Source organism: Pezoporus occidentalis, unplaced genomic scaffold, assembly GCF_034315485.1.
Source record: "Pezoporus occidentalis ecotype Australia unplaced genomic scaffold, CSIRO_AGI_Poc_V1 ctg28, whole genome shotgun sequence".
In the NCBI taxonomy this organism is placed as follows: domain Eukaryota; kingdom Metazoa; phylum Chordata; class Aves; order Psittaciformes; family Psittacidae; genus Pezoporus; species Pezoporus occidentalis.
In genome coordinates, this window is record NW_026914718.1 from 3,411,752 (window position 1) to 3,435,644 (window position 23,893).

General features: G+C 39.9%; 1 protein-coding gene across 7 annotated transcripts in view; it reads left to right on the top strand.

The window, feature by feature from the left end:
• The window catches only part of TPK1 (thiamin pyrophosphokinase 1), a 284,460-nt gene that overhangs the window by 46,247 nt on the left and 214,320 nt on the right, over positions 1–23,893 (top strand). For 6 of the 7 annotated variants that reach the window (XR_009966076.1, XM_062625397.1, XM_062625401.1 and 3 more), the window contains one exon: positions 10,715–10,789. The exons of the other annotated variant lie outside the window; for it this stretch is intronic. Coding sequence is in view for 4 of the 6 variants with exons in the window: in XM_062625397.1 (XP_062481381.1) it covers positions 10,715–10,789 (75 nt within the window). In the remaining 2 variants the exon portion in view is untranslated. Of the gene's footprint in view, positions 1–10,714; positions 10,790–23,893 lie in introns of those variants that run through there. 7 annotated transcript variants of the gene reach the window in all.

Below are 23,893 nucleotides of genomic sequence, written 5' to 3' on the forward strand. Positions count from 1 at the left end.
ATGTGCTTTGGGAAAACAGCGAGACTGAAAAGGTGGTATGGGCATGAAGGTCTTCTCTGGTATCCAGTCCAAAGAGGCATAAGGTGTTGCAGAACCTACTGTCTCAGCATGGGTTTTCATCAAAGCATATGGGGTGAGATCCTGGGAATCAGAGAGTTTTCTCATCAGTCTCACCCATTACAGCTGAGGAGTAAGTAATTGATGGTTGCAGAGATCACTTACATTTTACACAACTCTTTCAAACGCAGTGAACCTTTTCAATAGAAAAACAACCAACTCCAAGGTCCATGGTAGTAGCCAGGTTGAACACTATGCCCAGTTAACTAAGTGCTTAATGAGTACACTAGAGTTCAGGACAGTAAGATACACTGTATTGCATTGGAATGGCGGAAGGGTAACAGGAAAACAGAGGTTAGTAAAACTGCCCAAAACAGAATTTGGCTAGAAGCCATCTGTGCTTCATAATCAGGCTGAGAAGCAGAAAGGAATTCTGATTGTTAGTATTTGCTCATCTGCTGAACAGGAGGGTGATCCTCCTGCAGTCACAGAGTGCCTATTTTCCCATTTCTGAAAATGGGATGTTACTGTCTACGCTCGCAACACTATACTGGAGTTTAGCCCCTGGGCTGTTCAGAAATGCACGTATGACTTTGAGCTGCAGTGTGCTCGTCTTGAGTGTGGTAGTTAGGCTGTGTATACAGGGCAGATGGAGAATTTGGATATAGAAAGAGTACAATCCATCAGAGTAAGTGTACCAAGAAGAAATCAGGCTGAGCTTGTCAGTGGGAATACCACGAGCAGCAGGAAGAATGAAAGCTTCTAAAATCATGCTCTGTTGGATTTAGATATCTTATGCTGTGCTGCAGAAAGTTATTTCCTCCTCTTGTGACTCCCAAGTGCCAAATCTTCTGAAGATAGTGAGAGAACCACTCATCTCAAAAATACCCCACAAAACCAGAGGTTGTGCTCTTCTCTGAAAGCACATCACACATGAGAAAGGAGGCAACTGTGGCTATAAGGTTCTTGTAATGCAATGGTGAAGTAATTGGAGGATTTGTTCAACGTGTGAAAGAGGTTTGGACAAATCAGTGTTGGAGCTCAAAACTCTATCTGGGTTAATGCACTGCAGCCGGACTTCCATCCTGTTTAATGTTTTATGAAAAGAATTCAATTTATTTAACTTGTTGAGCAGGGAGGGAAGAATCTGCTTCCCTTAGAATAACATCGTGTCTGGGGAGGAGACTGAAGTGGGATTTGGATGTCAATTCCCTCTGACAGAAAAGGAACCTGAGTGTGGGGCATCAGCCTCCAGAGGGAGTGCTCCAGCTATTCATCTGCGCTCATGAAAGCTCCTTCCCACTTCTTAGAAAGGAAACCAGATCTATTAGGTACGTTCTGAGAACAGCTACTTCAAACATGTCCTTCAAATGAGATCACTAGATAAAAAGTCTAGGTGGTGGACAGTGGTGATTTGAGATCAAAGGAGGCATTAGGTTACGTCAGCCTCTTAAACTTCAGGTACATCTCAGTACGGATGGAAATGAGACCTTTATGTGCATGGGAGGTATTAATGCCAATAACTGATGTGTCAGTGGATTGCTTGGTGGCAAGCAGAGCCAGGGGTTTTGAGTGCTGAGAAGTCAGGCACTTACACTTTCATGTGGATCTTTGGTCACTGCTCTGATATGTAAATCATTAGGTATCCATTAAATGTTGTGAATCCTATAAAAAATACCTAAACGCATCTGTTGATCATAGGTGAAATAAGATGGCATTATACTGTTTGCAGAGCTGAGTGTTTGCTGAGGGTATTGTGCTTTGTATCGGTTTGCCCAAAGAGACTACTGACATCTGCCTTCTCTGCCTTGTGATTCCTTGAAGTCACCTTACTCTTGTAGCGTGAAGATTAAGCTGACAGTAACGGCTGAAGTTCTCAAGTGAGGCAGGGAGTTTGTACATCTAGTTGTATCCCTGGAAATAAAGGCATCCCAGATAACAAGTATTGTTAGCATGGTGTAGTCAGAGAATGAGATCCTGTGTTTTTAGAATGCCAGGATGACATTATGTTAGATGTGGCTGTTAAGCAGCTAGGAAGTGAGCTACTGTCTTGGGCTTTCATTTAAGGTTGGAACTTACTTGAATAGCAATAGCAGTTTGGGGGAGCACTAAAGAGGAAAGTCAGTGGTTAGAATCATAGAATACTTAGGGTTGGAAAGCACCTTAAGATCATCAAGTTCCAACCCCCCTGCCATGGGCAGGGACGCCTCACACTAAACCATGTCACCCAAGGTTCTGTCCAACCTGGCCTTGAACACCACCAGTGATGGAGCATTCACAACTTCCCTGGGCAACCCATTCCAGTGCCTCACCAGCTTTACGGTAAAGAACTTCCTCCTTATATCCAATCTAAACTTCCCCTGTTTAAGTTTTAACCCATTACCCCTTGTCCTATCTCTACAATCCCTGATGAAGAGTCCCTTTCCATCATCCTTGTAGGCCCCCTTCAGATACTAGAAGGCTGCTATGAGGTCTCTATGCAGCCTTCTCTTCTCCAGGCTGAACAGCCCCAACTTTCTCAGCCTGTCTTCATACAGGAGGTGCTTCAGTCTCCTGATCACCCTCGTGGCCCTTCTCTGGACTTGTTCCAACAGTTCCATGTCCTTTTTATGTTGAGGACCCAGAACTGCACACAATACTCCAGGTGAGGTCTCACAAGAGCAGAGTAGAGGGGCAGGATCACCTCCTTCAACCTGCTGGTCACACTCCTTTTGATGCAAAGGATGTAAAGAAACTCCTAAAGTTTCTTTAAAGTGAAGATATTTTATTAGCTTTTTGAGGAAAAAAGGTCAAAACTAGAAACCAATGTTTTACAGTAATTTGTGTTTATTTTTCAGATAAATGGAAATGTCATAGATTTAAGCTCCAATCCTAATGCTCTGTGCCTAGAGATTTTAAACAGCAAAGTCAAATATAACATAAAACTATCATTATTTTAATAGCAAGCCTGTATGTCTAATTCTTGTCTTTTAAGAGCGTCTGATATCAAACTTAAAAGGTGTAAAGTGGGTGCTGTCTCAGAAGAGGACCTACCCATGAATAGCAAAGCACTTGCTATATTGTGTTTTAGAAGGGTTGTGTCAGAATCTGTGACCTTGGGGACTAGACTTCCCATTCTGCAGAAAATTGTCCCTCCTGCTGCTATTTTACTCCCTGTTCATCTCTTCCTCAGCTGGCTATTTTTTCCCTGCCACAGGATGGACTATATCTGACTGATGTTCCATACCCTTACTTGTCTCTATCTTTTTTGGATCACCAGGCAATTTGAGTCAAACCAGTAGTCTTGAACACTGGAAGGGTGTAACTGATTAGGTGGTAACATCTTGGGTTTAAAAACCCCCAAACCTGCTGCTTCCAGTTGTGCCCAGGTTGAAACTGAAGTCCTGTTTGCACAAAGCACAGAATGATGGATGGGTGGTTGGTCCAGCAACATCTCTGAAACAAGCAGCAAGGGTAGGAGATAAACCAGGCCAAAGACCTTGCAGTAGCAAATGGGCCACATATCAGTGTGTCTCTCCAGGAGCGTGTCAGGGTTCATGTACCTTGCTACCTCCCTAGAGTAATTGGTTACTGGGATGGGTTTATTTTCAAATGAGAGTTAGTAATGGGGCACAAGCATCATTTCCATATATGTAATAGTAAGAAGTGTTATCGTTATGATCTGTATTTAAATAGACAGTTCTTACAATTCAGTTCAGTTGAGTGTTGCCCTGGAGAGTTGAATCCTGCCATGAAGTTTCTTTGCAATGCTGGACAAGTTATCTAAAAATGAAGGTTGACTGCTGGGAAACGTGTGATCTTATTCTGCTTGACCCGACTGAGGTGTTTGACACATAAAGAGCAGAAGTCCCAAGCACTCAGAAATGCAGCTATGGACTATAGGAGTTTTTATTAAAAGAAGCGTACCATCACATACTGAAATGAAAAACAGCCCTCACAGTCTCCAGAGGAGCACCAGAATCAACTGACAAGTTTTCATTGCAAGGCATAGCACTGTTCTATCAGTAGTAGTGGTCAATAATGTAGGTGGGTTATCCCATGTGTATGTTGCCGTTTGTGACTTACTGTGGAAAAATTAGTTGCTTTGAATTCAGCCACATAAACTCTTGTAGAGGGCTCTCCAGAGAATACCACACTGCAGCTTGTCAATAGGACTGTTTGTACAAATCCACTGTTGGGTTTTTTTCCTACTCCTCTTGCTGGAATTTGCCTGGAGAATTAAAAGCTGTGAAATATTTAAAAATCAATAGAATTTACATGAAAAAATTAACACTAAAATGCATGGGTAGGGGTAGCAGAGACTTGCACGGAAAGCGGCTGGGTACACATATTTGATTTATTCCTTCAATAAGTTTGAGAACGTGTTCGTGAGGTCTGTGATCCTTCTGCATAATTTGTGCCGGTTTATTATTGGACTTGTCACTCTTACGAGGAAAATTAAATTGCTTGTTTGGAGGCTTGGGATTCACTGTGGGTAAAATGCAGCTACGCAATGTTTTCTAAACAGTGGCTATAATTAATACAATAGCCCAAGCTGAACTGTTTCTCTGAATTAAAGCGGACAACTACCTTATTAGCGAGAGCACAGATGCAGGGAGTGGATTTTACCGCCTTGAAAGAAGTTTTCCCGTTTTCAAAGTGGCAGTTCTGCAGGGGTTGTGAAACTTTTTACACGTGAAGCATTTACAATTCAGTGTTGATTTGAAATGATGTTTTTTAGATGCCCCAGTCTTGCAGCAGAACACTGGATTTCCTGGTGAAGGGAAGGGGAAGACTTAGTTCAAGAAAGAGAACAGCAGAGTGAGAAGTAGTTTTGTGTAAGGCAATGTATTTCTTCAGCTGGAAGTAAGGTTTTATTCTGAGAGGTAACCTTAAAAAGGAGTATCTTAGAATTCAATGTTAAGTGCTTTTCTGAGGATTTTTAGCGCAGATAAGCTTAAATTTTGGGTTGAGCTTCCCCTCATCTTCCGCATACGTAGTGCTTGTCATCAATGAGTTGCCAAGGACAGTAATTTATAAAATGAAAATCTTGTGAGGCAAAAATCAACTTTCCAGAATAGCTGCTGCATTGGCATTCCTGTTAGGAAGTTCACCTGTGTATCAGGTAGGAAACTACAAGTGGTGCTGTTTCAGTGTCTAAAAGAAAGCAAAAAAAACCAAAAAGCAACACAATGAAGAAACTGTTTCGGAAACCGGGGGATGCTCCCTTCTGTGATGGACTCATTCTTCTTAGTTTTTGTCTAATTAAACATTTAATCTGTTTCTGATGTGGAGGCTGTTCCAGTTGAGTGTGCTTGGGAAGTGGATGGTAGCTCTTAAAACAAGCCCTGAATGAAATGATCCATTTCAATAAGCTGGCAAGTAGTTCCTTCCAGAGCATCGGTTTTGGACTCAACACTTTGGAATGGATGCTTACCTGGAAGAAAATTGTGCAGATTTGGTACTGATCCCCCAAACTCCTTTATTTTAGTTTTAAAATCCCACATTCTCTGCATTTAGGTAACATCTGAGTATGTGCTGAGCATCTCTTTGCTTTTTCATGAAGACAGGGTTACAAAAAAGGCAATAAATTGCCATTGTTTTACTGGAAACTCCAAGTGTTCTGGATTTTTCTTTTCCGGTGATGGATGGAACAAATAGCCCATTAGGACTGCATTAAAATGCTGCTGAATGTCAAAGAAAAAGCTAACTGTGTTGCTACAACTAATCAGCAAAATGTACAGAGTTTCACCATGAAGCTTTTTGAGGTTGTAATGTCTATCACTACACAGAAGCTAAGTTTTTTGATACACAAAGCATGTTAAGAAGGATTTTGATGTAAAAGTGACATTTTGTGCATTTTTGGTAGATCCTATTTTAATTTAATAGGAGAGTTTAATGTATTAATTAAAAAACAAACACATACAAAACCAAACCCCAAACCAACAACATCATAGCAAGTTGCCTCAGTAATTTTCCTTTTATGATCTGTAACCTTATCTTCAGTGTAGTTCTGCATGAGCATTATCTTATGTTTGCTGGTTTTATCATCTGCTGTCTTTAGGGTTTATGATAGACTCCAACTAAATGTAATTGATGTGGAATTCTTAGAATCACAATTTCAATGCTAATTCTTTTGCAGCGGAAGAAACTTCAGCTGCTGTATGAAGAGCTGTCTCAGCCTGTTGCTCTCTGTCTTTTATCAGTGTCACTATTTTGGAATTGTGAAGTAATGCCTTGTCCCTTCCCAGCTACTCTAACATTTGGTAGGCAGTGTCTGTTCATTTAAAACACAAACCTGTGGGGCAGGGATTTCCTGAATGATGCTACTGGAAACCAAATCACTTCTTTTTTATTTTATATCCGAGAAAGTAGATTTGATGTCATTGTGTATTTGGACTCTCATCTGTGATATGATTAGGAATATGCGTAGCGCAAATTTCTGCAGCATCTTTTGAAGGGATCTTGGTTAGTATCTTGGCTATCTAGATTTATTTCTACCAGTACGGAAATTTTCTGAACATTTATGATCATTCAACTTTCTAGATTAATTTAATGGTAAAATCCCTCTGTCCCCTGTACTAACTGTGTCTTTCCTGCTTCCTCCTCTGTACTAAATCTGCTTCTTTGTGGAATGTTCTTGGTTAGATTATAGGAAAAGAAAGGAAAGGAGAAAAGAAAAGGAGGAAAGCACAAATTCGAAACAATGAACTGAACTACGAGTTGCTGAGGTTGAAGCTCTGACTTTGGAATCATTCTTGGTTAGCACCTTAAGGCATGTTGGTATCTTAACACACTGTATCCCCTATTGTGTGTTACCACTTATATCATTTCACGAAGACTGGGAGTAGGGGTGATCTTTCCCCAAGGCCTTCTTGTTTGAAGCAATGAAAGCTTTTTCCCCCCAGGAAATCCAGTATGAATTTATTTATTTATTTACATGATGTACCTTGCATCATGAAAATAACTTTTTAGCTATATTATTCTAACACTGGAAGGAGACAAAGAAGGGGCTTGTATTATTTTATAGGCTACCAGAGAAAAGGTTGTCTTTAAAAATATATCTGCCTTTTGCACATGCTTTCCAGCAGCCATGCGGCTCAAAGACTGGCATGTGACAAGGGGAAATCAATAAAAAATGTATGATGATATTATAAATATTTATAGAATAGCTGGCTGAGTATAATGTGATAGGGAGAAGCCAAGGAGGCTTTTAGAATAGCAAATGTGTGCTCCAAAATATATTGGAATTCTTCCGAGTGAGTTAAAATGGGTAAAAAGGCATTGCATAGGCTGTCAGAGACATTCACAACACCTTTGATTCAAGTCCTCTCTAAGCAACCACAGGAAAAACTTTGTCAAAGAAGTGCAGCTAAAGAAAAGTTGGGAAGCAGAGAAGGGCAAAAGATTTCGGAAAGGGTTAGGTTGTTCCCTGATGGGCCCAGTAGGGACTTGTAGGGATTGTTGATGGATTGATTAACAACTAGGAAAGTAAGGGATTTGTTCTTTGTGCTTCCAGCAGGATTAAAATGATCCAGCTTTATTCAAAGACTAGGAATTTTCTATTTGTTTAACTATATTTTTGCATCTAACTGGCTGCTGCTGTAGTTGTGCAAATGTAAATACTAATGTCTGTAAGTCACGCCTCTAAGACTGCAAGGTTTATAAGCAAAACAAGCTGGGGAACAAATTTGGTTCCCTAAATGCAAGTAAACACTTCCTATAGTTGTTCTGTCCTCCTGTCCTATAGAAACTGGGCCCTACCACACGACTTATTCCTGTGCGAGAGGACTTGTATTGAGGGATTTGGCTCCCTTCATTCTCTGTGTTGATTTAAACATCAAGAATAAGCTGGAGGTTTTATTTGGAGGAATTAATTCTTTTCTGCTTGTGCTGCAGATGGCTGAATTTGCTCAGTCTGCAAAAGCTGTGAGAAAAGTACATAAGGAAAGAGAGAATTATACTGAAAATGGAAGAAACTATGCAAGAGACCATCTTGTTCCTCCTTTAACAACAGAGCAAAAAAAGCTTCTTCAGTGGAGATACCCATAACTGGGGACAGGTTATTTTTGCTCCTGATTTCTTGCTTTCACAATTCTCTTTCCCATTAGTCCAACCAGAGCACAATTTTGTTAATGGTTGGGTCAGGGTGCTAATTATCTGTGTGAAAAATGGATGGGCAGACAGTCCAGGAGATAGATGCTTCCTAATTTGTTAAGGGCTTTTAAAGATAAATGGCCTTGAAGTAGATTTGTTTTCAAACGAATAGCCAGTAGAGTGCTCGGAGCTGTGGCACAGTGAGCTCTCATCAGTTTTTCTCAGAGTGATGGATGTTGCATATTCCGTCCATTGACGTGGGCTTTGCCATCAGAAGTCCCAATTTATTGAGAGTTTTTAGGGCAATGGTTGTAAATTATTGCAGCCCAATTTTATTACTGTTTCACATCTACTGAGGACTGAGCCCTTTGTGCAGCTTTATATAAACTCAGCGAACATCATTAATATATTGAGATTTAGGCTCATTTTGGTAGCATTAACCAGAGCATGTTATCATGCATTAATTGCAGTGGTTTGAAGTGACTAATTTCCATTTCTCTAATTTTTCAACCCGGAGCTGTGCTTAAAAAACCCATCCCAAACCCAACCCATAACATACACTCCCCCCCCCAATTGTGTGTACTGGGGGCATCTGCCTCTGCTTCTCTGCAACAGCTAAACAAGAACCAGCAGCTCTTACAGGCCTTACTGGAAACTGCTGGAAGTGTCGTCTTTGAAAATCAGCCTCTAAAGGCTCTGTGTGGACACATACAGCCAGGCCTTGGCTTCAAAAATGTATCTTAATCCTCCTGGTGTGCAAAAGACCCCTAAAAATCTACTGTGTTTTCATATGCTGATATGGCTTAAGGGTTTCAAACACACTGAAATGCCATTTGTGATTCACCAGCAGGAATAGGTTTCCAACACCTGTGTCTGTATTATCGTATCAGTAAAAGAAACATGTTTCCTGGCTCTCTTCAGTGGAGGGCACCACTGGATGATTATATTTAATGTAAGGAGCTGGCAGCCTTTCTCGCTTAACCATCATTAGGAGATCTGCTGCTGAGGTCCCATTTTGTGAGGCAGCTGGAAATTGGCACTTAGTTTGAATGTATTGTTTTCTACCTTTCTCTTAAAGTTCAAGGACAAGGCAAAACAGTTCAGACTATGCAAAGAGTAAGGCTTTGCTCACTTTCTTTTCTTGGTCCGTTGACCTCTTAGTTCTTTTCTAAATAAATTTATTCCCTAAGTAAAATTATTCCCCTGTATAGACACAAATTAAATAGAAGTGTGGACCGTGTCACCAAAGATGCAGGTGGAAGACATGAGGGGAAAGGTATTTGAAAGCACCACACAGAATACATGCTGTGATAAGCATGTAGGCTTTTTACTGGAGTAAAAATTACCTGTCTTCAGTTGTGTTTCTCTTGATACTTAAAAAGGACAAGACTTTATTTCTGCTTTAGACAACTGAGGCATGGAACGGGGTCAGTGGTGAAACCTTAAATCACTCAAAAGCCAGGATGCTGAACAGTGCCTGCTGACTCTGAATTTCATTTGTTATTTTAAATATTGTGCCCTCCTTACTCCCACCCTAAGATGTTCCTGCACCTCCTGGACTTCTGCCACCTGGTTCCTCTTGTAATGTTGTATGGCTTAAACCACAGCTTTACCTCTAACCTTCTGCTGCACTGGATCTGGTCTAAAGTCCAGAAGACTTTCTTGTGATAGAGGTTTTCTTTTTTCAGTTACAGTGGCTTCACATGACCAAATAATACTTCATTAACCTGATGGCCTAAGGATATAAAGCTCCAGGGGGAACTTGTATTCCTCTGTCACTGGCAAGATAATTAGGGAGTGAAATAATGCAAATCTCACCCCAGGCAACTGCCTTGAGATTTAAGTTTTTATTCTGAAACCAAAGTGGTTGTGTCATAAATCCTTTTATATTTGGGCTTTTATATTTTTAAGTTTATTGTTGATCATCACAATGAACATATTGCTAGAGCAGGAGGCTTTGGGAGCCCAATTAAGTTGGGATGGTAAACCCACTGAGGTTTTTAGTCCTCAGTGTCACAGGCTTAAGTTTGCTTTAACTAGCTTTGATTTTAAGCTCCTTGGGCATGGCTTTTCATTCTGTATGTGTAAAGTATCTATGAGAGTGTATCTACCACAGAGCTTCTACATGATACGAAAACATAGGCACGAAAGCTGCTGGTGGCAGAAAGAGTTCTGCATCAATCAGGAGAGTGGAATATTGGACTTAGATTAGAGACAGCTTCATACGGAGTCAGCTACAGCCTTCCCAGTTAATAGAGGCCGGGGGAAGCTCGTATCAGTAAATGCTGCATCCAGGCGGCAGCAGCAAGCAGGAGATTAAATGTGAGAGCTGTATGGATGTGGTGTCCTGTTGAGGGTGGCCTTCTGTGAGTAAAAGTCACTTAGAAATTAAAAGTTTAGCAAAACTCTACCAAGTAAAAGGTTTCTAATGAAGTTTGGCAGCTTTTCTCTCTGAAAAAGAAGCAAGGAAATTAGTGGGGTTGCTCTGAGGTGGTTGGACTAAAAATTAATATGGCAAAAGCAAAATGAAGGGGAAAAAAATCAATATTCTTGCTAATAAGAACCAACATTTATTTTACAGGAAACCTGAAGTTTTGCCTTCTGATTCTGAACCAGCCTTTCAACAAAGGTCATTTTCATTGTCTGTGGAGCAGAGGTAATAATAACTTGCATACATCTTCATTTGCTTATTTACTTAGCTGCTACCCAGCTAATGTACTTCATGTCTCTTGAATTGCAATGTGGCAATTTCCTCTAAACTAGAGCAGCCTTCTGGTGCAGGTGTGAATCGGCAGAATATGTCCCTTGCTGCAGGATGCAGCAAATGAGCTGATTATGCAAATTCTGCATCTCTGCATTGCTTACGTCAGGAGGATCTTTATGAACTGAGCTGGGTAAGACTGTAGCTTTTCAGAGGCATCTTAGGAATGATCATTGTTTTGCTGACAAAGTGTAGTAGATCAGTGGTGCATTTAAAGAGTCTGGAAGCAAAAGTTCCTTTAAAGGTCATCAGTGAAATGTGTTCATTTTCATCAAAATAAAATGAACCGTGTAGATACTATGTTGTAAAAGCAGTGGGAATTTGTGTGCGAGACAGAAATATGCAAATCAGATTTCACTACTCCTTTGTTTAATAAGCACAGTGCTAATCATCGTCTCTGCTACGATAGCTGGATAGCTGTACATTAACTGACATTTTGTAGAGAGATGTAAATCTTCATAAGCTTGGAGCTGTTAATTCCTCCAGTGCAGAAATGTAGTCCTTCAGAAGCTTTCTGACAAACCACAGGAGCCATCACTAACTTGTTATCAGGCAGGGAACCTTGCGGAGAAGAGAGATTCCTCTTAGCTGACTGGGGCAGATAGAGCTATTTGATTTCACCATAAGCATAAGGGCTGGCAGGAGGTAGCTGTATGGGGAAAAGCAATTGGAGCAAGGGATGAAGTGGGCAGGATGTGTTATAGCACCTAATTCCAGTAAACCTAAATTACATGCCTACATAGGCAGACAAGGAGAAAAGGAGACACTTGGCGGGATGAAGCAATGCATCTGAATGAGTACTGTACCACAGATAGGCTCTCTTTCAATATCATCAAGAACTGCTCAGTGGAAGGGCTGTCAAGTTTCTAAACATGCTTCTATATATTGTTTTTATTTACAGTATGTCTTTCAGTGTATCTTTTTGTATTAAATAATGAAGAGGAGAAGGGTAGTTATTTTGGTCTTACTTCTTTGTCCCACCTTTCCTGTGTTTTTAAGGTTGAGGTTAAAAAAGGGACAGCAAATCAGATGTGCACAGTTAACTGAATGGCAGTATTTAGTGTCTTGTGTTACTCTGCGTGTGTTACTTGCTGTGTTATGTTAATCATACTTTTTTGTCTATTCAGTGGAATTTTAAGTCTTCCTTTTGCATTAAACCTGGGCAGGGTGACCTTTGGGGCATGGAGTGTAAATCTAGGACATTGTTTTGGCAATGCCTGACAGACAATGCTAGTGGACTACTGTAGGTGTCAGCAGTCTTGTTTCCCCTGGCTCCTACTTCTGAAGGAGTTGCAGCAGAGACTTGCAGGACTAAGAGAACTTGGGAGTCTCGGTATGTGAACTGAAGGAAGTTCTGAAAGAATGAAACAGAAAGAGTACTTGATGACCAGCTGTGTATGCTTGAAATCTCACAAAGGAGTGTGAGAAGAAAACAGTGGAGCTGTTGATCATCACAGAATATTGCCAGCTACCCAAACTGGGGGGAAAATGGAGTGAAAATGCAGAGGAAAAAAGAAAGATAAAATACTGACTGACTTCTCTAAGTTACAGCAGTGTTGGATGTTACTGAGTGCAGAATGCTGAGACATAAGTGTTATTTTTCAAGTAGGTTTTGTCCTGTCAAAATAACTTGTTTCATTAGCCCTGTCACTTTAGTGTCAAGTAAAACTGAAGGTGTGATATGTGATGTCCTGAGTTTGAAAAACCCCATCATATTGATAAGTGTGGATATCCTAGGCTAAAATCATCCCAGGTGTAACTGCTCTTGACCTCAGGAAGAAGCAATTGCAGTTAATTAGCCTTTGTCTTATTACACACTTACATGAAATCTATTTTTACTGACATACTTTTAGAGCAACTGTTTCAGTCTGTACAAGTTTGTATGAACTTCCTTCCTGTGCCTTGTGAAGAACAGTGAAATCTGATTTCTTCTCTTCCAGGGACAGCTTTTACCACTCCTGACGTACAAGGTGGATAAGTGACAATAGTGAAGTAGTATAAGCTAAACATTATCATGATTCTAGTCTATTATATTCATTACTGCAGTGAACCAATCTAGAACATGTTATCTTTGTGTAAGGTAGATTCATATAGTATTAGTGCTGTCCTAAAGGCTGGATAGATGAAATGCTGAAGAAGGGATAGTTTGCAGAAGCAGGATGAAGAATATTATGGCAGAAATCACTGGTAGATCACTGAGGGATTTATTTGGTATAGTGAAGAGGGGACAAACCAAATGACGAGAAATTGAAGAGAACAGGTAAGGGGAAAAGTTCTCATAGTAAGTGGAGTTGATATAAGGAGACTGAATGTGGCAAGGTAAGGTGGATACAGAAGGTTGGGAATACACTGTGCATAAACACAAGGCTGGGAACACTGGTCAAATCCATCGAAAGTGCTTGACTGTAGCTGTTAATACAGCTGTTTTTACCAGTGAAAGCTGTACAGCTTCCCTTTCAGCTTATCCCAACAGTGGAAAAGATTTCGAAGAGACAGGACTCAGCCTTTCTCAGAGCTGCATGTTTCTGTGTCCAGGAGGTTCCTGTAAGGAAGACCGGATCCAAGGGAGCCTTGCCTTAATAACCCTGTGTCACATCCTAAATTCCTGTTTGTTTCTAGCTACTGTTTTGAATCCTGTTTAACAGAAAAATGGGTAGGGAAAAAAATCCAGTTTACATTAGTCTCTAGGACTACTTCGCAGGTGGTTTCAAACGTAAATGTATTTTAAAAGAGAAGGACTGTGGGTTGAAAGTCTGAAGCTGTCTCAGACATTCCATTTGGAAAGTACAGAGGCCCAGGTTTTAGTGGCTGAAAACAGAAGGGGTTGTCTGGAGAATAAATGCAAGTTCCAGAGATTTTGATTCAGCTCGTTAAAATCTCCTTAATCAGAAATTCAATTACTTATTTATGCCAAGAATTTCAGCAGTGTCTAGCGATCACAAGTGCTTCTGTTTATTTGATGTCTCCCCAGTGAAGTACCAGGAAAGGGGCAGAATTATTGCAGTGCTGAGAAATCGCCTCTGTGAAATTGTCTCAAGTTCAGGATCTGATGTTGTGTCTCGCTTCTGAAAACATTGCACCTACAAGCTATATTACTCAGGTGATCCAGAATTGTCTTCATGGCCTCGCTCGATTGTAGCATGCTAAATAACTCTGCATTGAAGAGTACTTTCCATTCTTAAGTGTTGACAGTGACAGCTGTGAAGAGCAAGAAGTTACGCTCCGAAATCAAGAATCAGAATAAAATAGCAACATGCTACAGCAATCATGGGCTTCCCATCAATGCTGCATTTCTGGAATGGCAGGTTTGTTGTTAACTAGTGTCTTTGAAGTTGCTTGTTGAGAAAGGCATTACAATAGTTCTTTTTTTTCCCTTTAGGTTCCACCAAACCTCTGTCTGGGTCTTCTTATATCTGTGGGTTTACTGGTTAATGCAGTTGCAGAATTAAAGTACTGGTTAATGCAATTCTTCTTGGAAAATTAGAGGAAAACTATTACACTTCTTTAAATATTAGCCATTAGTGCTACAAAATGTCCTTGGCTATGAACCAAAAGAAACTACCAGTATTCTTTTGGAATGGATCTGACTCGTGGGATGTGTTTTTAATGTTGGACAAGCAGATGGGAAGGAATCGTCTATGAGACCAGGCTGCAAAAATGTCTGTCCTTCAGGAGTACCTCCCTAACTGGTTTCTTTCATGGACCATTCTTTTCGATGAAGGAATTTGGGGTCTAGAGATGTCTCATTATGCTGCCCTACCAGCCACTTCTCTGGACACGCATAGTATGTAGGTATTTTATGGTGCTTTGTAGATCATGAACATGGGGGACCTCCAGAAAGAAAGAAGTTGTTCACCCTGGAGATTTCAGCCTGTATTTTAGGGGGTTCTATGTACTGAGACAGCAGGAAGCATACTTCTACCACAGCAGTGTAATAACCCAAATCCAAACTGTGTTAGATTATCTTCATGTAAACAGGATTTTCTTACACTGCATCTCCTGCGATTGCATATCCATAAATTGAATACTTTCAAGTTTCCATCTCTATCAATACTCATTTTACAGCAGTCAAAGTGCCTATTGGATTTTAAATAGTATCTTAAATGGGAGGCAACTTTACTTTCAAGATCAGCCTACATTTTTGGTGAAAATGCCTCTAGTGAATGGATTGTTCGCACTTGGAGGTGACTGCCAGTTACAGAGTGCCTCCTGAGTAATCAAGTGAGCAAAGGTGCTAACTTGTATCATGAATTTCAGAGTTACCTGTCTTTGAATGCCACGTGCTCCCATGCATTTTATGTTCCATATGCTTTTGTCTGCAATAAAACTGGTAATTGATATGTTGAATGTCTTCTGCTGAGGTCCAAGAGCTGTTTGTAAAGGTAAGTAAGATATAAATAGAAGTGGTGGTGTGAAGCTCAGGTATATATACTGAGGTGGAGATAACAGATTAGTTGGAGCAGTTTGAATGTCTCAGCAGAGAAGAGGGTATTGTAGCTTAATAACAGGAGGGGAATAACCTCACTTTCCCTGTTGCTATTTTTCCCATTCCATGATTGATACCTTGTCCTCCATTGTCTTCACCTATGCTTCTGGAGTTATTTGTTTGTACAGCCATTCACTTACCTATCAACTCTTACCTATCAGCAATGAGCTTGCCTTGTTGGCATATGATGTGCTTTTTTTCTCCCCTTTTATTTTCATTTCTAGCTGAACTTGCTTGTAATATATCTCAAATTTGTACTAGACCCAGAATTGGCAGCTGGCATAAAACCTGAGTGGATTTAGAGCAGCTACTATTAATAAATAGGAAAATGTTCATAAAAATGGTGATTGGGATGTCGCATGGACTTGCATGCTTTATCGCACTTCCCAGTAGGCATCCAGACTAGCAGTAACTCTTACTGCTGGCCTCAGCTAAACTTCTCTGTTCTTCCCTAAGTAATGTTAGACTCCTGATAAGTCAACAGTGAAGTTCATTTTTCCACATTTGAATCAAAATAGGAATGTAATTTCTAGCTTGTATCTAGGAACTGAAATTTGCTGTTCTGTGCCACTCAGTTTAGATTTAAACATTTGCTTATGGTGGTGTGCCTGTTGTTTGACTGCATGCAGTGAGTTAACATCCTTCAATTGCAGGAGTCTGAGAGAAGTTATTTCAAGTGTTCTTGAGGGTAAGGAATCTATAATATATGTTAGGAACAAGAAAATTTGGCCCTGATTAATGCTGGCTAGACCATGCTTTAAGCTTGGAAATGTAGTGTCTGGATCTCAGGATGCACAGTAGTTTGCACTAGCAGTGATTTTGGGGAGAGAGTTTTCGAGACCAGGCTTTGCCCATGACTTGGTGAATAATTTTGACCTCTACCAGCTTTTCGGTGATGAATTGCAGGTTTACACTCATCTTTATAAACCTAAGCTTAAAACTGCAGAGAGACGGTAAATTTCTCCCATGTGTGACATGTTAGTGCCTTTTTGGTTCAGAATCAGGGCTCTTGAGAAGCAACCTAGGTGTGTAGACCTTCTGAAAAGTAGCTCTCATTGATTTTTGCAGACTTTTAGACAGTTATGGACAAAGCTGAGAACAGAGCTGATTTTTTAGGCCTTTTGCATAGTTCAGGTTCCCTCAGCATAGTAGAAGCTGTTGATAGAATGGGGTCTTCAGACAGAGTTTGAGGCATAGTAGGCTGCATTTTATTTTGTTGTTGTTGATTTTAATTCTCCACAAATCCAGCAACAGGAAACTCAGAGATCTAAAAGGAATTCTGGTTGTTTAGTGCATTCGAGATTTTTGTTTGAGAAATTGAGAAAATGAGTAATTAAGATCCCCCTCTGTGGTGCTTTTGAAAAGATGAACCCTGCTGAGCTGAAGTTCAGAGGAACAGAACAATAGAAGATTACTTTGAAGTACAGTGAAAAGCCTAACAGGTGATTACAACGCAAGGAAAAAAAAAGAGGTTATTTCAGTGCTTTTTTTCCATTGAGTCGGGATGCAGATCCCATTAGGGGAGTTCTATTGTCGCAAGATTTGCTATGTAGAAGCCTTTGATAGCATCGTACTGTATATCTGGTTACCGTGATGTTTCCCAGAGGACAGTTGAAAGAAGGAGCTTTGGAAAATATTGTCAGGAGGGTACTTTAGAGCACCCCAAGCAGAAAGGAAACTGTAAGGCAATAGGAACAAAAAAAAAAAGGTGATTAATGGCTCATTTTGTTAGTGAACCAACAAGAGAAATGGCCCTGGGAATGAACCCAGGGAGCAGGGGTGAATGCATGAGGTTAGTGTAAGTAAAACCTGTGACATCAGGCTCTTAATCCTATAAAAGGAACACTTGGATTCTCACTGCCTCAAGCAAGTGTTTAAAAAGATTGTTTCCCTGGGAGTTCCTACAGGGCAAACAAAGTATTATTTTCATAGCTAAAGCTTAGCACGAATCCACTGCTATGATGAAGATGTAAGGTCATGAAAAGACGGATGTTATCTAGGGTTCCTGACATCAGGGTCTTCTCACTGGCTGTGATAGCCACTCTTTCTTTTTCCCTTACTCAGGGGAGACAAGAAAGCCCGTACTGGTACAAACACCTTGCCATTAATCTTGGTCCAGTGGTTATTTCAAGTGGTGACTGTTTTTTAAAAGTGGATCTCTTCTTTTTGATTTTACTGAAGGTAGTAATGTTTCCAGCCTTTGGATTTGAAGTTTTGATTACTTTATTACCATGATTGCAGTAATGAGTAACCCAGCCAGTGAACAGTTTAACTCTCCGTAACAAGTTGAGACTATGCTTGTATTTGTTGCTTACGTGACTGATGGAGCGTGCATCCTTTGCTCTATGCAACGTCTGAAGGAACAGCAGTAGTTTGAGAATATGGATGTTGGATTGCTGGCTTTCTCATCTAAACAGTTTACATACTGTCTTGTGCTCACCGTATTATCCAGTATAAAAATTGAAGTTTAAATTCCTGTGAGACACCAAATAGTTTACTTTTTTTCTCCTCATTCTCTCTGCTCTTTTGTAAAGGTAGGTTGTTTGATTTGTTAGATTTTAGCATGACATACATGTGTTATTAAAACAGTATGTACATTTACATTCTGAAAACAGCATAGTGACATTATGGGGACTTTTATGTGTAATTAGTTAGATAGCTTGCCACACAACATCATGTAAGTTCTAAATTGGCTGATGGACTTGTGTCAAGGACAGCCTTCTCTGGGATCCTTTCTGGTTTTGATAACTACCTTCTATAGCAACAGTACTTCTAAGCTGCTTTAATGTATTTTGGCTTTGTTATTCAAAATGTTGTCTATGAGAAACACATGCAGATGTGTTTTGTTTGACTTTAGGATCATGACTGTTGTTTATTCGCAGGCAAAGACCAAGGTATTTCAGGAGTTAATGAAGGTCTGGGCTCCTTACTTTATGTACCTAGTGGGAGCCACTAACAGAGTGAGTAAGAAGAAAGTAGTTCTTATAGATACCAAATAAACAGTTAAGCCTGATGACTTCACTGGGGTCAGTCTTGCACTTTACATACCAAAAGCAAGGGGTCAGGAATTTGGTGTGGTTTGTTGGATTTTGTGTGAACTGTATCTGGTTGGGATGAGCCAAAAGAGCTGTGTGTGGTATTGATTCTGTTATCTGAGCATGACAAATGCAAGAATGACAGAGATTTTCTGAATTTATTTTTGTTTGTTTCCTCTGCCAGAAACCAGTTATTAGATGGGACAGAGCTTGAATGTTCAGCTGTTTAACACCCGTATTCGCTGAACAGCTCCATATTAGAACTTTGGAGTATTGGTTGGGGTTTTGGTTGATTTCTGACTGCACTAAAGGTTTGCTTGTGTAAATGAGCGAAGCTCTGTTGATTTTAATTCAGTTGCCTCTGTTTACACCAGCCAAAAACTTAGTGCATAAACCCAGAATGAGTACTGCGGTTTGTTTTCTTTTTCTCACAAGTTAACAATTCTTTATCTAAAACACTGAGGAGCCAAGGGTGACATACAGCAGCCTGTTCATTGGCAGTGAATCCCATTGGAGCAGAAAGGAAAAGGTTGGCATAGGTTTCTCATTCTGGAAAATTCCATTGACCTCAGATATAGCAGCAATTTTTAGATGTGTTTTATTATAAGTTTCCATTGTTGAAAGCTCTGTTAACTTAGAGCCTGATGTAGCGCTCTTGATATCAGTATTCCTTCAGTTACTTTGAATTAATTTGGCTCAAACCTTCATAAAATTCTTTCTTTAGAAAGGGCCTGCTCCTGTTTTCACTGAAATGAAGTTTAACTCTGATGTCCTGGCTAAGGTGTGACCACAAGAATGAATGCTGGTTCAATGTAAGCTGCGTTAGTACCGAATTAATTCCGTGCTGTAGGCTGTGGATATTATCTGTTGGAATTTCTTTTGAAAACTCTCAGCTCCTTCAAACTTCAGACCCAGCCCAGGGTCTTGTTCCTTGACTCTTCTTTCTGGCAGTTATGAGTTGTTCAGCAAGTAACAAGTTTTTGCTTATTTCTAAACATGCACTTGTCTTGCAACCTTCCTAGTGTTGGCTGCATCAAACACTTGGCATTAGCTCCCAGCTTCCAGTAGTCCATAGTGTTATTTTGGTGTTCGTGATGCGTAATAAGCTATGAAGAATTGGTAATCAGGTTAGACTGCGTGGTAAGGTCTAGAACATCACTATTGAAATGTGTTTCATTCAAGGAGGAACAGACAGAGAGGGACCAGTTTGACTTTGCAAGTCTTTGCAGAGGACCCCAAATGTTTTGAAGTAAAAGAATTGTAGAAGCTCAAGTTGCATTTAGGTTGTGGTATTGGGCAACATGAGTGGCCTAAGAAAAGCATGAACTTGTAACAGGCTGTCACAATGACTTAAAATTAACCTGGGGCTATGACAATTCTCAAGATAATCTTAAAAGTTTAAAGTTTAAGAGTTCTGAGTAAGATATTTAGCCTTTGAGAAGATATGGTTCAACAAAACAACAGAACTCACGTTTAATATAGGGTTAAGGTGGATAAAACTGCTTCAAAGTCTTTTGAGGTACAAATCAAAGTGCTGTAAGTGCAATATATGGCCCAGATAAAGGAAGACTTTATCTTTTGGGTTTGGATGCCTAAATTGATGAGGTCTGGCAGTAAGGAGGCAGTGACCCTCCTAAATAGCAGCTCAGATGCGAGGTCATTTTCTCTTGTCTCTCCTTGGCCAGTTTACTGAAAAGAAACCCCAAGAGGCAAGTGAATTTTGTGGCATCTTATAGTCAATCTGCTTTATTTAGTGTGATCTGTCTCCTTCAAGTCTTTTCCATTAGCCATCTCAAATCTTGCTTTTTTATTTAGCAACAGGGAAAGGACAATGAGGATAAAGCGCTGGAAACTGTGAAGCTATCATCTAATTCTGAACTTGTCTTAGTTGTCATTTTCCTTGAGCACCTCTGTTTTTTGTAGGCCTATGCACCTTTGTCATAGAGCAACACTCATAAGAACTTTGTAAAACCCAGATACATATTAACAAGGCATCTGAAGTTGACCTTTTGTCTGGGAGGGAGATTGCTAATGCTGTTGGCAGTGATTTGTGAAGTTTGCTTTCCTCACTGAATTTAGGATCAGTTTAGTATTTAAGCTTACTTCTAAATCATGCATTGAATTTCTTTGCTTTTTCCTTAGATCTATAGATTTGGGTGAGCATTAATGCATCAGTTGTATTTCCTTCAGTGATTATACTGCTTCATATCCATTGCATTCACCTTCTAGAAATGCTTTGGCAGCAGAACTGACTATGCAAAAAATGTATAAGAAAGGGTAGACATAATAAATGCACTATCAATTTGGCTGATGCAGTTCAACGTTTAAAGTTGTGTTTGTGACCCACTGTTCCTCTCTGGCAATTTAAATATACATATGCACTGTCCTTCTTCAATGTGTGCGGGACAATAGGTAGGCTCTAATGTTATTAGCATAATAAATCTTTACTAAGAGAGGTTTCTCATATATTGCAAGTTCATGGCACTGCTGTTCTCATTTAGATACTAAGTTTAGGTGTGTGCAAAATTTCTTGAAGTTTGCTGCAAGTCACAGCAGCAAACTTCAATTATTTCTTTTTTTATTATATATTCTTTTTATTATATAGTCTTTATATAGTATAGTGCTGTCTTATCCCTCCTGGGACTACTTAAAATAACATAAATAACTGCATGTTGAACCTTTGTTCCTGCTCCTGCATCACATTGTCTAGGCCACTTCTTTATCAAGGTGGTGCAGGACGCTGTAGTTTATAACTCCTCTCACTAGCTGTAAAAGGTTGGGCGAAAAGGATCTTGAAGACTCTTTGGGGAAACAAGTTTGATTTATGTTGTGTTGTGTTTGACTTTAGTAAAGAAGTATGCATCTCATTCCCAGCTCCAGAAGAATGGCACAGTCATTGCCTGCCAACTGAATGCATTTCTAAAAAAAAAAACTACTAAAGGTTTTGTTTGGGATGGTTTGGGGGTGTTTCTAAGCCTGTTGGTCTTATTCCTAATTTATTTGTGATACTTTAGCTAGCATTGGATTAAAAAAGAATGATATCACTGTTTCCTGTGAATTAATGTGATGGTTTGGATCAGCTCAGGCTTAATGATGTGTTTTTCTTCATTCATAGACACAGTTGCTGACCTGAAAAAGAGGAACCTGTGTGTATGTTCTTTTTCTTACTGTGACTGCAAGACCGCCGTAGATGTTCAGGTGGAAGGTAGAAGTGTGTGTTACACAATAGTAGATAGTGGATTTCAGTGGATTTGGTGATTTCATGGCAAGGTCTTCAGCATTACAGAGAGCGAAGAAACAATGCTCTGTTTAGAGACAAACACACTCTGATACAGGCTGAAGATTTTTAAGCTCTGGTTGGGGAAGCCAAGTGCATTTCCCATTTTCACTTTTCTTCTGTGTGGAGAGGTCAGATGTAAGTTCAGTCTTTGCTCTTTTGGGAGCTGCAGTGATTTCTTTTTCTACAATCACTTAGGAGAAGTTGACCTTTCCCCAGGGAATCTAGAAAAAGTAGGATATGAAAGTGGGGCATAGATTTGCATCAGGGTATTGAGTACTTCCTTTACATCTCTGTGGAAGAGCTTTTCCTCTCTCCAAACATGGTTAAGTGATTGTCTAGCCACAGACAGCTTTTTCTAGGTCTAGAGGTGGTTTTGGTTCTTGCATCATACATCATTTTCCCTTTGGAAACCACTGCCAGAATCACAGTTGTGTTTGAAATCATACTGCAAGTATATATCTTGTCTGTGATCTCTCTGAAGTGCTAAATGTTTCCAGATGCTGAGGGAAACAGTAGAAAGAAGCATCTGGCACCACAGCCAAGTTCCAAACATGTGTGTTCTGAACAACCAGTACTGTGATGACATGAATGTTAAACTGTTTCTGGGATATCTTCCAGTTCACTCAGTATTTGAAATGAACAAATTTTCCCTGGGTCCACCAGGAACTGAGAAGCAGCCGTTCATTTAGTTGTATTAAACCAACTGTGTTTTCAGAATGTTGTTTCAGTCTATTGGGAGTGCTGTAGCACAGGTTTATTTGGTTTAGAAAAGGCATTCTGCATTCATGCTAGAAGCAGCTGAGAGAGAATCTGAGTGAGAAGACTGACATACTGTATTTTGGGGGGGAATATATGGCATATTTGAGCATTCTGAGAGAAACGTTGTGGTAGTAATATATCCAAACATAAGTAAGTGTAATAAATGCTTTTTCAAAGTAGCTTGTAAAAGTTGTGCCATTTACAATTGGCAAGTTTCATCACCTTCAGTCCTTTGGAAAATCCTACCCAAATCACGTGAAAATACATGTTCATCTAGCTGAGATTCCCAGACTTTCTTTTCCTCATTTAGAAATGGAAGTTGGGAAAATATCCTGTTGTGTATCCATACCAGGCAAGCGGTCTTTCTGTGCACAGTGGTTCTTGAAAACTGTTCAAGCAGTAACGCTTATCAGAGTTTATGCTTCCAAGACTTACATGGAGACTTTTGTGTATGGTAAGGCAAGAGGCCAGAAGCCTTCATTAGCTGCGAAGGTTGTGTATGGCTACTTGGCAGTGCACACTGAATGCTGTCATTTTCTTTTTTGGTATGATTTATGAATGTTTAGAGAGTAAAGGTGGATAAATCTTCTTTGGACACTTGTTGGCAAAACACTGTGAAGTGTTGAAACCATTGGTTAGCTTTTCTTTGACTTCATTAAATCTAGGCCTATCTCCTTTAAATTAGGATGGACTGTGTGTGGGTGATGAGCAGGCATGCCGTTCTGGGTGTCAGTTTGTATAGGAGAATAAATCACAAACCTACAAGGGGGTAAAGTCTTAGTTTTTAACCAAACTCACACAGGCAAAGCCCAAACAGCAACACCTTCCCAAGTAATGCTTTCTTTGGGTAAGTATTCTTTGGAGAATGCAGTAAAATGAATCCTAAACATTAGGAGCCATTTTGAGTCTCAGAGGGATTTTTAATCTGGCAACTTTCTATTGGAGTTTAAGCTAAGTTCCAAATGAGTATGAATTCCAGTTCATTGCCCACTGGTATTACTTAGGCTGTAAGACTTATCAAAATGGATTTTATTGACACGTTTGAAAGTTAACCCTCTCCTGTGCTGAAAGTGCAGGCTGCCATGCTTATCTTGTCAAAATCTCTAATGTAGAACCTTTAGCAGTGTGAACAAGTATTGATGTCTTGGGCTACAAATAAATTACATTTGTCATGTTCTGAATCTTGATGCTTTTCAGTAGATCAGCAAGGAAGTAATAAACTTGTGTAATACCAAGACACTTAGGTGGTTTTTGTCATTGTGTTGTATGTGCAGCCATAGGCACTTAAGACAGATGTCCTCATCCTACTCATGTCAACAACAATTGTTTCCTTGACTTCATCAGTTTCAGAAAGAAGTGTCATCCTCTGCTGCCTTCACTGTCCTTGCTAATAGACCTGATTGCACTCCATTGCAGTGGAAGTCTAAGTGAGAGTTGCC